At 39.9% G+C, this 13,965-nt stretch overlaps 1 protein-coding gene across 6 annotated transcripts in view; it reads left to right on the plus strand.

Annotated features, from left to right (window-relative positions):
* Positions 1-13,965, plus strand: part of fat3a (FAT atypical cadherin 3a) — a 179,958-nt gene extending 165,993 nt beyond the window's left edge. For 3 of the 6 annotated variants that reach the window (XM_080888385.1, XM_080888389.1, XM_080888391.1), the window contains 7 exons: positions 183-429; positions 3,007-3,160; positions 3,851-4,563; positions 4,886-4,999; positions 6,168-6,227; positions 6,629-6,664; positions 12,539-13,965. In XM_080888385.1, coding sequence (XP_080744511.1) covers positions 183-429; positions 3,007-3,160; positions 3,851-4,563; positions 4,886-4,999; positions 6,168-6,227; positions 6,629-6,664; positions 12,539-13,161 — 1,947 coding nt within the window. In that variant the 3' untranslated portion in view covers positions 13,162-13,965. The remainder of the gene's footprint in view (positions 1-182; positions 430-3,006; positions 3,161-3,850; positions 4,564-4,885; positions 5,000-6,167; positions 6,228-6,628; positions 6,665-12,538) is intronic. The other 3 variants (XM_080888390.1, XM_080888387.1, XM_080888388.1) reach the window with 2 other exon arrangements.

A 13,965-nucleotide genomic window follows, 5' to 3' on the forward strand; every position in this document is an offset into this window, starting at 1 on the left:
TTTTTAGTTTTTAAATAGTTCAGGCGTTTCATCTCGTGTAATTTGGGTAATTCTTGAAAACAGGATAATTTTAAAAATAAATACATTTTATTTTTACAAGCTTTACTATGTAGGCTGACAGGAGTACCTGCAGACTATGTCAAGCATTTTAACTCAAAATTCCTAACCCTTGTTGTTCTTAGGTGCAGCCCCCAAACTCTCGTAGCCTCATGGAATTCCAGAAGGACCCCCGGGTGCTTTATGGATTCCAAGGTTGCCTGGACTCTGTAATGCTGAACAACAATGAGCTCCCATTGCAGAACAAACGTTCGCAGTATGCAGAGGTGGTGGGACTGACAGAGCTGAAACTGGGTTGCATTCTCTACCCTGATGCATGTCTGCAGCAGCCATGTCACAACGGAGCTACTTGTACAAGTCTACCTGCTGGTGGTGAGTCATAGAAAATAAATGAAACAGCACAGTCACCTCAGAAAACACAAGGCTGCAGAGGTCTTTCATGACATCTCAATCTTTCAATGAGTGTACATTGAAAGATTAAGGTATTAGTTTCCTTACTACTCTTACCCCTGGATGCATCAACCGCTGAGTGTGTGATTGCACATATAATGAAGCACTGAATGATTGTGTGTGTGTGTGTGTGTGTGTGTGTGTGTGTGTGTGTGTGTGTGTGTGTGTGTGTGTGTGTGTGTGCGTGCGTGTGTGTGTGCGTGCGCTGTAGTGTAAAAGTGCTTCTCGAAGTAGTATGACTAAAAATATAAATCCCAATCCATTTCACCAAAGCTGTGTGCATTAACCATTTTTCTTAAAACTAATCTGATAATGTTTTGATGTATAAAGTAGATAAGTCTATTTTTTTAAAGTTCATTCGAAAGGTTATGATTCTCTGAAACTATTGTGTATACATATTATATTTTCCACTATTTTGTATGCATTTGCAAGGCCTGTCTGAAGTTATTAGCAGTATTACATGGCATTTGTGCATGTGTATACTCACCTAAATTCCCAAAATGTGTGTATGTGTTTCGAAACCCAGATGAAAATTAGACTGGTATAAATCATTTACACACTACAAACTACATTACACCCATTCACACACATTCATACAGGACTTTATTTTATCTACTACACTGGGAGCTTTCTGATCAATTTATTGGTCCATTTAGTGCAAGACACATTCGCAGATTCACAAACATACTTATAAAGCTGTTTTATTCTTTCTAACACACACACACCACTCTGCCATGTATGGATTAGATGAAATAGGATTTAGTGTATTACCCCAGGACAAAAACCACAGACTTTTAGGTTAGTCTACCACCTGAGGGTAGAAGCTCCTCTTGAACCTCTCTGTTCTTGCCCGGATGGTGCAGAACCTACTGCCTGATTGCAGAAGTTGGAACATTTTATTGCTGGGGTTGAACAGGTCCTTCAATATGTGAGCTGCTCTGGACAAGCATCTCCTGGTGTAAATGTCCTGTAGGGAGGGGAGAGCAGTCCTGCAGCAACGTTATGTTGTACAGATCACTCTCTGAGGAGCTTTTATGTCCTTGACACAGCTGTTCCATACCAGGACGTGATGTTCTGTGTGAGGATTCTCTCCACAGTGCCTAGAAAGTCCTGAGGATCCCTGGAGAAACCCTGAACTTCCTCAGTTGTTGTAGGTGGTACAGGCGCTGCCAAGCCTTTTTGGACAAGACCTGAATGTGGGCAGACCATGTCAGATCTGAGGAGATGTGGACACCAAGGTACTTGAAGGACTGTACCCTCTCCACTGGAACTCCATTGATGATAATGGGCTTGTAGTCTCTGTTGTTGGAGTTGGCGCCCAACACCACTGTGTCATCAGCAAACGTCACAATGGTATTGGAGCCTTGAGTGGCCATAAAGTCTGAAGTGTAGAGGGAGTAGAGCAGTGGCGAGAGTACACACACTTGTGGCGCTCTTGTGTTGATGGTGATGCCGTCGGAGACGCACCTGCCCACCCTCACCACCTGAGTTCTGCCAGTGAGGAAGTTAAACACCCATGCACACAGACGGCTGTTGAGTCCTAGATCCCTCAGCTTTGTGAACAGTCTGCCGGGCACTATTGTGTTAAAGTGAAGTGTAATCAACAAACAGCAGTCTCACATAGTTACCCTGTTTCTTGTTCATGTGGCTAAGGGTGGTGTGCAGGAAGTCAGTGCAACTGTCCGGTAGTCATTCCGGCATGAGGGCTTGTTGTTCTTGGCCACAGGGATGATGGTTGATCTCTTGAAGCATGTTGTTTTTGCTCTGCAACAAGGGTCCCTGGTCCCGTTTAGAGTGTGTTTTCTTCCCATGTTTGCATGAGTTTTCTGCATTAACTCTGCTCACTCCCACCATTTAAGTACGTACTACATCAATGTTGCGTAGCTAGGCCCAGGATGCTTTTACCAAATTGTTTTCAACCCAAGTAGTTCACTCCCCTATGAAATCAGGGTTAATAAATATTAGATATATTTATTCAGCTTTAGGTAAGAAATATTCCACTTGGTGGTATATTTTCCTTTTTGGGAGTGGGGCTATCCCCTGGGTCTGTTTTTTCTGCATATTTGTGAAGATGTGTACAAGTCACGTCTTCTATAGTACTGGATCTACACCCCCCCCCCCCCACACACACACACACACACACACACACTTGTCCTATTTACTTGTATAATATGTGTGTATATATAAATAGATTATTTAAAATAATACATAATTTAAGTATATAGAGGGATTAGAGGGTTTGCAATAAAATGAAAGCCAGGAGGGGAGAGTGAGGCAGAGGACCAATATACATGACTGCAGGGCAGTCTGAGCAATAATGTGGCTCCCCACCTCCATCGAAGCCAGCCCCCAGCACCTTTAATGAGTCCTGTAGTGCTCAATCTAAAAATGATATTATTTTAGGTCAAAATTGTGTGTGTGTTTGTATAGAAGTGAGTGCTGTACATTAAAAGAAGTGATCTGTTCTTAATGAAGTCTTACACTTTGTCTGTCTCCCAGGGTTCTCATGCAGTTGTAAACCCCAGTACACTGGGGGGCACTGTGAGATGGAGATAACAGCATGTGTTCCCAACCCGTGTCATAACGGCGGTGTGTGTAAGCCCATTGGCAATGCATTTCTTTGCAGCTGCAGGAGAGGCTTCAGGGGCCTGACGTAAGTCTGAGTGAAAACACACAAACCTGGCATGCACCATTCTGAACAGTTGAGTCACTCTGTACAAATGTCATTCTTACACCCTTTAGCAATGTCTCTTCATTCAGATCCTAGTGTAGCAGAGGTCTATTGCTGCTCACTGAACAGTCACATTAACAAAATAATGAAAAAAAAAAAAGGTTGTTTACAAATGATCAAATCCAACAGTTATCAGACAAACATAAAACATTTAGTGCATTATCTTTCATTTGGTTATTAAGTGTAACTCTGCTCACAGCGTAGAGATTAGGGTGACCACAGATTAGAAAGTGGTCACCTGGTGTCTACAATTTAGGACAATTTTGTTTTTGGAAAATTTCAAAGTTTGGAAAGTTGTTCAAATACTATATCTTTGAGAACTGATGAGTCTGTAGTTTTCAAAGCAATTTTTTTTCCTACATAAATGTTTCCCTTTTCATATATTTTAATTATAGGTGAAATGACTCTTTTTTTTCTTTCTCTTTTTAACACATTCTTCTCTCTGATTTTATTAGAAGATAAATGACACTATAATATGTTGATGGTTACAAACATCAGAGAAAGGTATTAATGTGAGGCTACATATGGATACATACTTGTGCAGTTTTTTCTTTATTGACAGGCTTTTCACACTGGTCTCTTCCATTCTATTTCCATCCTTTTATCCTGCAGTTGTGAGGAAGATGTGAACGAATGTGACCGCAGGAATCCAGAGGGGGAGTGTGAGAATGGTGGCACCTGCATTAACACTCACGGCTCCTTCTACTGTAACTGCACGGCAGGCTTTGTGGGTCAGCGCTGTGGCCTGAGGCCTGTTGTTGTCCCCGACATGCAGGCTGGTCATGCTGTGGTTGGTAGGGAGGAGCTTATTGGCATTGCTGTCGTACTTTTTGTCATCATCACCCTCATCATCCTCTTCATTGCATTCCGCAAGAAGGTCTTCCAGAAAAACTACTCGCGGAACAATCTATCTCTGGTGCAGGACCCAGCCACTGCAGCACTCCTTAACAAGGCCAATGGTGTTCAGTTTAAGACCTTACACTGCACCTCAGGAGACCCTCTCAACCTGTACTCAGAGCCAGGTATGGAGTCTGCCATGTTGGGAGGGGGTGGGATGATGGGACCTCCACAGGTCCCTGTGAGACCCATGGCATACACGCCCTGTTTCCAAGGAGACCCACGTTCCACGCTAGAGAAGATGGCAGATGGACGCAGTGTGGAACATACAGAGATGAGTACCTTTCACCCTGAGTCACCAAGGATCCTTTCAGGAACCACTAGGAGAGGGGTGGTGGTGTGCAGCGTGGCCCCCAACCTTCCACCAGTCTCACCATGTCGCTCAGACTGTGACTCCATATGCAAGAGCCCATGGGATAATGATGAGTGTGAGTGAATTTTATACAATTTGTCTCCTAGTTAGAATAAGTCACTCTTGGTTTACTGAGGCATTGCAGTGTTTACTATGCAGGTTTATTCATGAATTATAGAAGCTTTGTACTAACATTAAATTGTATTTTGCTGCTCAGTCAACAATCCCAGATGTTTGTTTTTTTTAATGCAGGCTGTAGGACAGGTACACTATCAGTTACAACTGGAGCCACTGAAGGCACTACCTAAATATGATGTCTTGATAAATGTTTTTGCATAACATACACAGAGTTGTGCTTGCTTTACAATCTTCCCTTACCCCCTGACTTTTTCCTACAGGTAAGGTGGGCGACATGGCAGAAGAAGTAACATGTTTCTCAGGAAGCAACAAAGGCAGTAACTCAGAGGTCCAGTCACTGAGCTCCTTTCAGTCTGATTCTTGTGATGACAATGGTAAGACACACCCATTAGAAAAGTGCTTCATGATTCTTTGAATACTCTAGTTTGCTTTTGTTTAACTTTTGGTTGCAACAGGAGTTGCTTTCTTCTTTTTATTCGTTTTGCTCACCATTATCCATGCAAAACCAGCCCGTCACATTTGGGTTTCACCTGTGGGACAAAATGCTTTTGAAATATTTGTGAATATTCTTATACGAAACAAATAAAACCAATAATAATCAGATAAAAATACCGAAAGACACTGTCAGCGTGGGTAGCAGTGGATAGAGAGGGCAATGATGGGTATATGTCAGAGTACAAGACAGGAGATGAGAGGAGAATGGAAAAAAAAGGATAATATTTTGTCACTGAAACTTAAACCGTCATCTGCATTGTCCCATAAAATGAAAATGTAATATGTCTTTTTTTATATGGCTGTTCATTGTTTCTTTCAAACGAGAATGTTTCCAAGTATACAGAATTTTAAATGGGAGGTGACATCGTATGGTGACCCGCTGCTGAGTGTAGGAATTCGTGGGATAGATATTCCAAGATATAAAAAGTGGTGAGACAGATCATTCACAGACAAGCTAAGGCGTTTTGGTGGCTTTCCAAACTTTTATTGGTAGTTGTGGCTTTTGTGAAGGAGTTGTGTATTTTGCTTTTGTGTTGTTGTTTTTTTTGTTTGTTTTTTTACAGACAGATTCCTCTGAGTAAATTTTTAATTTTACTTCACAGAATGGTAATTCTTCAGAAATGCTAGTTACATTGTTTAAAATCATCAGTTAATTAACTGGAATTTTTTTCCCCAGTTGTACAAATTATTTTGCCATTTTCTTTCCTGTGCTTGCCAAAGACAGGTGTTAACACACCTGCTCTTTATCTGGCAAAACTGGCAAGAAGCAGAAGAATGTTAGTTTTATAATGTCTTGTTCCCACATGACTTTCTTTGCTTTTATAAATTTTCTTTGTCTGGCAGTGTGTCTTTTTCTTCCCAACATTAAAACAGCAGGTAATCAGGTGAGGTAGTCCTCTGCAGAGATCAGAGAAAGTAGTGGGCAGCCATAATTAATTACTCGGTCATGAGGACACACTTGACCGACAACAGGATGAGCATTTTCAAATCTGAATGCCTATATTTCAGATATATGTTATATATCTGCTCCTTTTCTCTCTCTGCAAGCCTCCATAGTGACCGTCATTCGACTGGTAAATGATGCAGTCGACACAATCGAAAGTGAAGGTACCATGTCTTATCAACTTTGTGTCTCTCCTCTCACTCTCCCATTCTTTGCTAATTTCAATCTTGTAAGTGACGTATTTCACTAAAAGAGGTGTCTTAAGCTCTAAGTTGAATGTCCTCTTGCTATGTGGAGCATACTTTATCTTTCATTAACAGACACTCCTACCTACTGTAATTAGATCAGTTTATTGAGTTTATTGTGACTTATTAAGCTGAAGGTTGTCAGGGTTTCATTCCAACTGGTCAGCAGTAGATGACTGCACTAATGGGATACTAGTCCCTACTGCACTATTTTATAGCAAGTTAATCAGGATAGAATTAAATTCCTGCATATAGCTGCCCTTAAATGGCACAGTGCTGGCCATTAACTTTTGTGTCTTGTTGTTTTCTGCATCTGACAGTGTCAGATATGGACCAAGGTCAAACCTTCAATAGAGGTGACTTCCAGCCCACCGACCCCCACCTTTCTTTTACCACACCCTGTCTCTTCATCTTTTCATTTATCTACCTGCAGCAAGTAGACAAAATAAAATGTTCTCAATAAAATCAGCTTAAATAGCATTGTATCAAAACTGGCATGGTATGGGTCATATTAGAATACATGCAATTTACCAGCATATCAGCAAATATATGAACGATATAAGTCTTGCATTAACACAAATCTTGTGGGAGTGGTCAGTTTTGACATTGCCACAGGGAGGAGCGGCCAGCTAAAGGTAGACAGTGGGTCCTAAGATTGTTGGCAAGATGGAGAGTGATGTTGATAATAAAATTAAGGCTGGATATTTTGAAACTAACAAAAAGAGTGGATAATCAGATATATGGAAGAGTTTTAAAATTGCTTAAAAGAAAAACAGGCACAAATCTAGCACTTCCTGTGCCAGAGACAAAACAGCAGTATTCTAGTACACATTGAATCAAGCAAGAGACACAGACAGTCTAAGTAAGAATGATGTGGCGGTTTGTAGTTTGTGGCTCAACTACAGGGGGCTGGTGGAGGAGTGGGTTTAGAATGTGGTGTCAGGGGAGGCTGACCAACACAGCTGATCTCCATCGTCATGCTTCCCCTATTTGAGTAGGATGCTGGGACCACACGAGAAAGCTGTGTGGTGTGTGCTAAAGTAACAGCACCTGCTATTTGGAACCCAACTAACAGGTGTACATTGCAAGTACACCTTGCCATGCATTCTGGGATGCGGTAGGTCGCCATAGATGTGCGAAGTTCAGTATGGGCTAGCAGCTACCTGTGAAGTGAAGATAAATGTTTCCAATAGTGTGAAATACAGCACCTTCTTTCTGTACTTTGATTGTTCCTGCCCTCAGATACATCTGGCTGCCTAAATGTTCGCACATGATTTGTATTATTGCAGTATTGTGATATTTGCACACTTGTTTCATAGATTGGGTTTTTAACTAATTTGTGGCTTCAGTTTATATCTGTATTTGTGATTCAAAACTGAGATATTTATATTTATTTATTGTGTTCTTGTTCTACTAAAATAAGTTCAGTGGTATATCAATAAATTAATTGGTGTGGGGGGGAGTTCAGGATAAAAGCAGCTGGAGTAGGCAGTAATGGTCAGAAATTTAACTGGAGTGATATTTAAAACAAATTAAATACTTCAGTGCAGGTTTTTTTATATATGGGTGGGAATTTAACACGTTAATTGCGATTAATTAATTTGAAAAAAATAAAATGTTAAAAAAATAATGCATTTAATCGCACTTTGCATTCCAAGCAAAGGGGGGCTTTTGTCAATTTCCTGGTATACCGATTACACTGATGCACACATCAGAGCTACAAAAATGGAAGAATCAGAAGAAAGTGCGTTGGTAGGACTGGTCAGAGGCACATTTCTTTTCAAAAGACTACCCGTGGGAAGCCTTGATAAAAGCATGTTTTTGTGCAAACTGTGCAAAAAGGAGTTTGCATACCACTGAAGCACTTACAGCGAGCGCAGAAACTGTCAGAACTGTTAGCACTAGGAGTCCCAGTGACTGGCTTCAGGACTAAAATTAGTAAGTCAACATCGGACAAACTTACAAATTCTCTTGCAAAATGGATTGCTCTGGACTGTTCCTGGCCCAGTGCATCATTGCCTACCTGATGTTTTTGTTCCAAGGTCGTTGGACTCCTCTCGTTTGTTTTCGTCAGGCACGATACTCATGCACCTCCATTGCGTCCATGGGCTCCACTCACAGCCAGTGTTCAGTTGTGTTGTGATGAAGGATAAACCAGGAGTGAGAATCGAGAGCTCTTGTGTCGTCTTTGCCTCCACAGTCTCACTGGGCTAACCAGGTAGACACAGGGCCCATGGCAATATTACTCTGTTTGTGCTGCGGGACCAGATCCTTGGGGTGGACCAATTTTTCTCTCACTGAAAATGCTATGTCAAGATGAACAGAATCAATTTTGGGGGGATTGTCTTAGCTGGATGATTTAGCATGCATCAATTAGATTTTGGATTGATTCTATTTCTTGCATTTTGGAAAATGAAGTTTCACACGCTATTAATGCTCTTATTTTTATTTATCTATTTACTGCATAACAACATAGATTTTGATGATTGGATTTGTCATAAAAATGCTTTGTGGCAGGCAGAGCAGGGCCCAAATGCAGGACTTTGAAGACAGGGAATGAACATAAAATTAGCTTTATTGCTTTATTTCTTTGTGTGACAATAACTAGAACTAATATGGTCAGAGTGATATAAAGATGAAGCAAGATTAATTTCTTAGCTTGCTAACTAATTAACCCTGTAATGGCTGTGACGGGCTGTTCTGTGTTTTACCCTCCAAAAGTTGGACGTACTATAGTGACGTCGCCCGTTGGTTTCTGAAGTTCAGTTTGAATCCTGTAAAAGTGTTTCCACCATTGCCCTTGTTGTGGAAATTTTAACAATAACCTGCAACACACCCAGTGAGCTTCATTTGAAGCAGGTTTAATAAACACATTGCGTTCTTTGTCTGTGTCTGTATATAAGATGTAAGGGCGGTGGCCACAATTCAAAGATGATCCTAGTGTTTCACTGGGATGCTCTCTCCACATTGCAATGTGTTTATTAAACCTGCTTCAAATGAAGCTCACTTATATGTTGGCCCCTCTCAGGGGGGCTATACCTTCTCCCTCACAGAGAGAATTATGACCTTGTTTTCTGCTTGGCCATCGCCTAAGGATTTACATCCCTGAAAAGGAGAAGGAGTCCCACTATCTGTCTAACGTCTCCCATTACAATGGCCTCGCTGTGTTAACATTCCACATGCATGCAAACTGGTGACAGGAGTGCTCTTACTATAGTAAAGTGAGAAAGTGATATTACTAAACTAATGTGATATGATTAAATATGTGATTAATACATGAGAAAAGAAATCTGCCTCCACACCGTCTTGGTAAGAAGGGATGAGTCTGACTGTAAAACTGGTTGCTCACTGGCTAAGACGCTATCACTGCAAGGTTGTTAGCCAATGAGTCAGAAAGGATGTACATGAATAGTCATCTTGTTTGAATCATGGCATGACCAAGATTTACAAAATAGATTTAAGTTTTTGTTTTTGAATTTATGCAGAATGAATTTTTTTGTGTGAGTGGTCATTGAACACATTCTCCTCTGAATTAGTAATATTTACTTAAGACTGTCTTTTGGCAGTACTCTGCGATACTCCAACTTTTTTTCTTGATCAATACCTAGTAACGTTTCTCTGTTGGTAAAGTACCAACTGAGTTTGAATACTTTTAACTTATAAAGGCAGCAAATGTGGGGGAGAGCAGTGTGTCTGATGAATCACCATGAATTTAAAAATTCTGAACACATTTTAATGACCACTAAATCCCTGGAATTTTTATTTTCCACAACAACTGATGAACACAGCAAAACCCACCTTTCAGCCTTTTGTCTATATTAAAACTGGGTTTTTTGGAAACCTAGTTTTTATATGTATGTAAATGTGTCTGTCTCAAAAGCATTTGGGTTAGCCTCTGTTTTTTAAATATGCTGTAGGCTATAAATAAAATACATGCAACAGTCAACACAAAAAGGTTCAGACATTTTTCATAGTGCATATTTGAGGTGTATTTTTTCATTTACAACAAATATTTTTTTACACAATTAAGTGAGCTACATACTCATACAGGATACACCTTTGCAGTCTTCTCTCTCCTCTGTCTTCCAGATACATTTTATTATTTCTAAAAGGTGGACTGAGATTGATTTCCAGGTCACAGGAGGAGTATGGAAGACAGAAGAGATGAGAATGCACAAAAACAACAGTAGTGAGAAAAAACGGTTTCCTTTTGTTTTTATCTGATTGTCAGTTTGCATATTCCTTTTGTTGTTTCACCTTTTTGAATTCTGGAATTCTTTTAATTTTTGGATCAGCCAATAAAACATTTTTTTATCGTTCACTTTGCCTGCCTCAGCACTTCTCCATTTGGGAATAACAAGAATAACACTTCTCTCCAGTGTTATGCTTGACTGCCCTTTTCGAAACAGTTTCCAGTGACAACTTTATATACCATCAGCACATTTGTGGAGGAACATTGACATAAAAGAAGCTTTCCCAATAGTTATTTTTATGGTGTATCTATCAGGTGTATAGTCAGGGACAGACCTCATAAATGGTCTGCATTAAAATTAAAAACGAAATCAGAAACAAATGGTTCTTACTGAAATTATTTTGTCTACCTGCTGTATCTTTGTACCCCTATAGCCCTATAGTTTGTCAGTGGTAAATTCCTCATCTCCTTCTCTGGTCAAAGCTTTGTATAGATAAGTTATTCCACAGCTTGTCTTGTGCTGCGCTAAATAGGCCACGGTGGTGACCACTCTACTTTCCACCCTACTGTGCCAGTTCTTGTGTTATTAAGTTTTCCCATTAAGTTTTGTTTGTATTCTGTTTTTATGCATGGAAATCTTTTTTTGTGTTTCACTGGCATTTTTAAACTCATTTTAAATGAAATCTGAATTCAGTTTTCAGAGTCATTAGTCAATTATTCGTTCAGTAAGCCAAACTTAAGTGATAAGAATGAATATTTATGCTATGCCAGAGGACTACAGATACCATGGGAAAGCGTATTCAAGACGATGTATTGAAGTGAGACAGGAAGTTTCTCTTAATCCAAAGAAATTTCATTCCATTAAAACAATTAACCAGTCTAGGTAAGTATATGTCTTGCTGTGATTTCAGGTATGAAAGCTGACCTTAAGATCAAACAATCCACTGGACATACATAGTAAATGGAAGTGTATGCCATGGAAATTGTGACAGTGGTTGGACAAGCAAATATTTAGTCCTTTTTGAAACACCGTAACATAATTTAAATTTGTTTTTATTTTAAGAGCCAGTTCACACAAAGCCTACATTATAGAAAAACCCAGTGATCCCCAGTGGACAAGACAGCTATTTGACCAGTTCTGACCTTTCTGACCTTGCCACTGACTGACAGGAAAGCAAAGAACAAGCACAGAGAAAGAATAGAAACAACATAATAATAAGCATGTGGTAGATTGGTGGGGCAAGTAAATGCTTATTAGAAACGTGCAGCTTAAGAGCTGGAATAGGGCTTAATACTTTTGGGAAGAGAGAGCACCAGGTTAATGACATACTGTAGTGGCAAATAATCTTTTTTTAGTAATTTATTCTACAAATCTGCCCCATAAATCATAATTAGAGCTACTTGTCTACTAACTAATAGTTTGATTCAGCTCAATCTTCAGCTCCTCCATGTAAACGTTTCCTTGGGCAAGATACCGAACCCCAATTCCATCCATCAGAATGTGTGTATGTTTGTGTTTGTCCAAATGTGTACTGAAAATCCCCCAAACTAAAACGATTTCCATGGAATATACTTAGTCTCATTATAGATGGATAGAGAGAGAGAAGGAGATTTTTAAATGACTTCCTTGCAGATAATTTACAAGATATTTTATAATGCTCTAACTGAACTGAATGGATTTCTACTGTTTTGTTTTTGTTATTATTGTTTGTTTTGTCATTTTATTTATTTCTTTGGGGGAAGGACTGCATGGCTTGTATGCTGCCAATTCTTCAAGAAGTTGAGCATGCTGTCACATTTGTAACACCAATCTGCAAAGTGCATGCCACACCTAACAGGTTTTTTGTATAGACTATGTCTTGTCCTATTCCTGAATTTCAACACTTCCATGTAGTGTTGATGTTACCACGCCCATCTGGGGCTTACTGAAGGCATGTTTCCATGCTCCAATTCCACATTGGAGTGTTTGCTCTTAAATGAATTTTTATCATTTTTACAGTTCAGATTATTGCTAACCATTTCCCCTTCTACCGTCTAGCATATCACTGGGATACATCAGACTGGATGCCAAGCCCGAGGCTCTCAGACATTGAAGAGGTGCCAGGCTACGAGGCAAGTCATGGAAACGAAGTAGCAGGCTCGACCCCTTGCCTTAGCGAAAGTACTCGAGAACTGGAGTCAGATTACTATCTAGGGGGCTATGACATCGACAGTGACTATCTCCCTCCCCACGAAGAAGAGTTCCTTAATCAAGACCAACTGCCACCTCCACTGCCCACAGGTGAGGATTATACTGAGCCCTATGCACCATTTTCTACCAATACACCACTTTCCAAGGAGAGCACACTGAGCACAAGGCATCAGCATGCCAGACCATATTTCCACCCTAGCCAGTACCTACCTCCCCATCAAATACCCACTGGGGAGGCGCCAAATGAAGTTTTTAGCTCTTCAGTGAGTGGGCGAACACCAGGAAATGGGGACACTGATGACTCTGTGTCCCGAAGTATCCGACTGTCCGTTGGTGCATCATCAGCCTCAGACATGTCAACCCCCTGTGGGCTGGATGACTCTGAACATGGCAGTGACTTTGACAGTATGGATGAGCTTCATCGAGGGGTGACCATCATCACGGACTCACAGCAACAGACTGAGGTGTGATTAGCTATACAGCACAAGAGTACCAACCAGTGGGAGCATAGCAGTTGTGCAGATAGAAGATGCAAAGGATTCTGTTATGACTGGGCAAGGTAAACTTCTTCAGCAGTACTAGGTACTGCTACAACTATATACATTAACAGTAATTTTTAAAAAAAAAAATCACCATTTCACCTCACTGAACTGTGACCAACAGAATAACAATATTAACTGGATTGTCAGTTCTAACCCCACTGTGTAGACCAGTTAGGAATGATTTTCCTACTGTAATAGGAATTTACTTGGAATATGAAAAGAATGGGATAGAGAATGTGAACATGAAAGAATGATTATGGACGTGGTAGACAGATTTAAAACAAACAAAACTAAAGGGACAATGATTTAAGTGACACATTTGTATGTTTTTTTTGGTCCTTCGCAGAAGCCCATCGGACAATTTTTTTTCTATTTAAAACAATAAAATAAAATTTAAAAAAATGTACATTTTCCTCCATGCTTTGTAAACTTTGTAGTGTGCTGAACTGTACAGACTGTAAAGTATTTTGACCTCACTGGTGAAAAGTATGAAAACATACTTTAAAAGCCATTTTTGTTTCAATGTAAAATGTGCCCATCCACACCTCACCTGTATGCTCCCTGCTCCAAATCTTTAAAAGACAATTACATTTCAAACTTTCTCTTTCCTTAGCTTGAAAATTAAATTTTTCATGATTTTTTTTTTTTAAATTCTGTTGTGTGGATGCCAAAAGCTGCTGTAGTTGTTAATGTATGATAAAATCTATTATAATAAATTGTACTAAAAATTGA

The sequence above is a fragment of the Rhamphochromis sp. 'chilingali' genome, assembly GCF_963969265.1.
Source record: "Rhamphochromis sp. 'chilingali' genome assembly, chromosome: 8".
Taxonomy (NCBI): Eukaryota; Metazoa; Chordata; class Actinopteri; order Cichliformes; family Cichlidae; genus Rhamphochromis; species Rhamphochromis sp. 'chilingali'.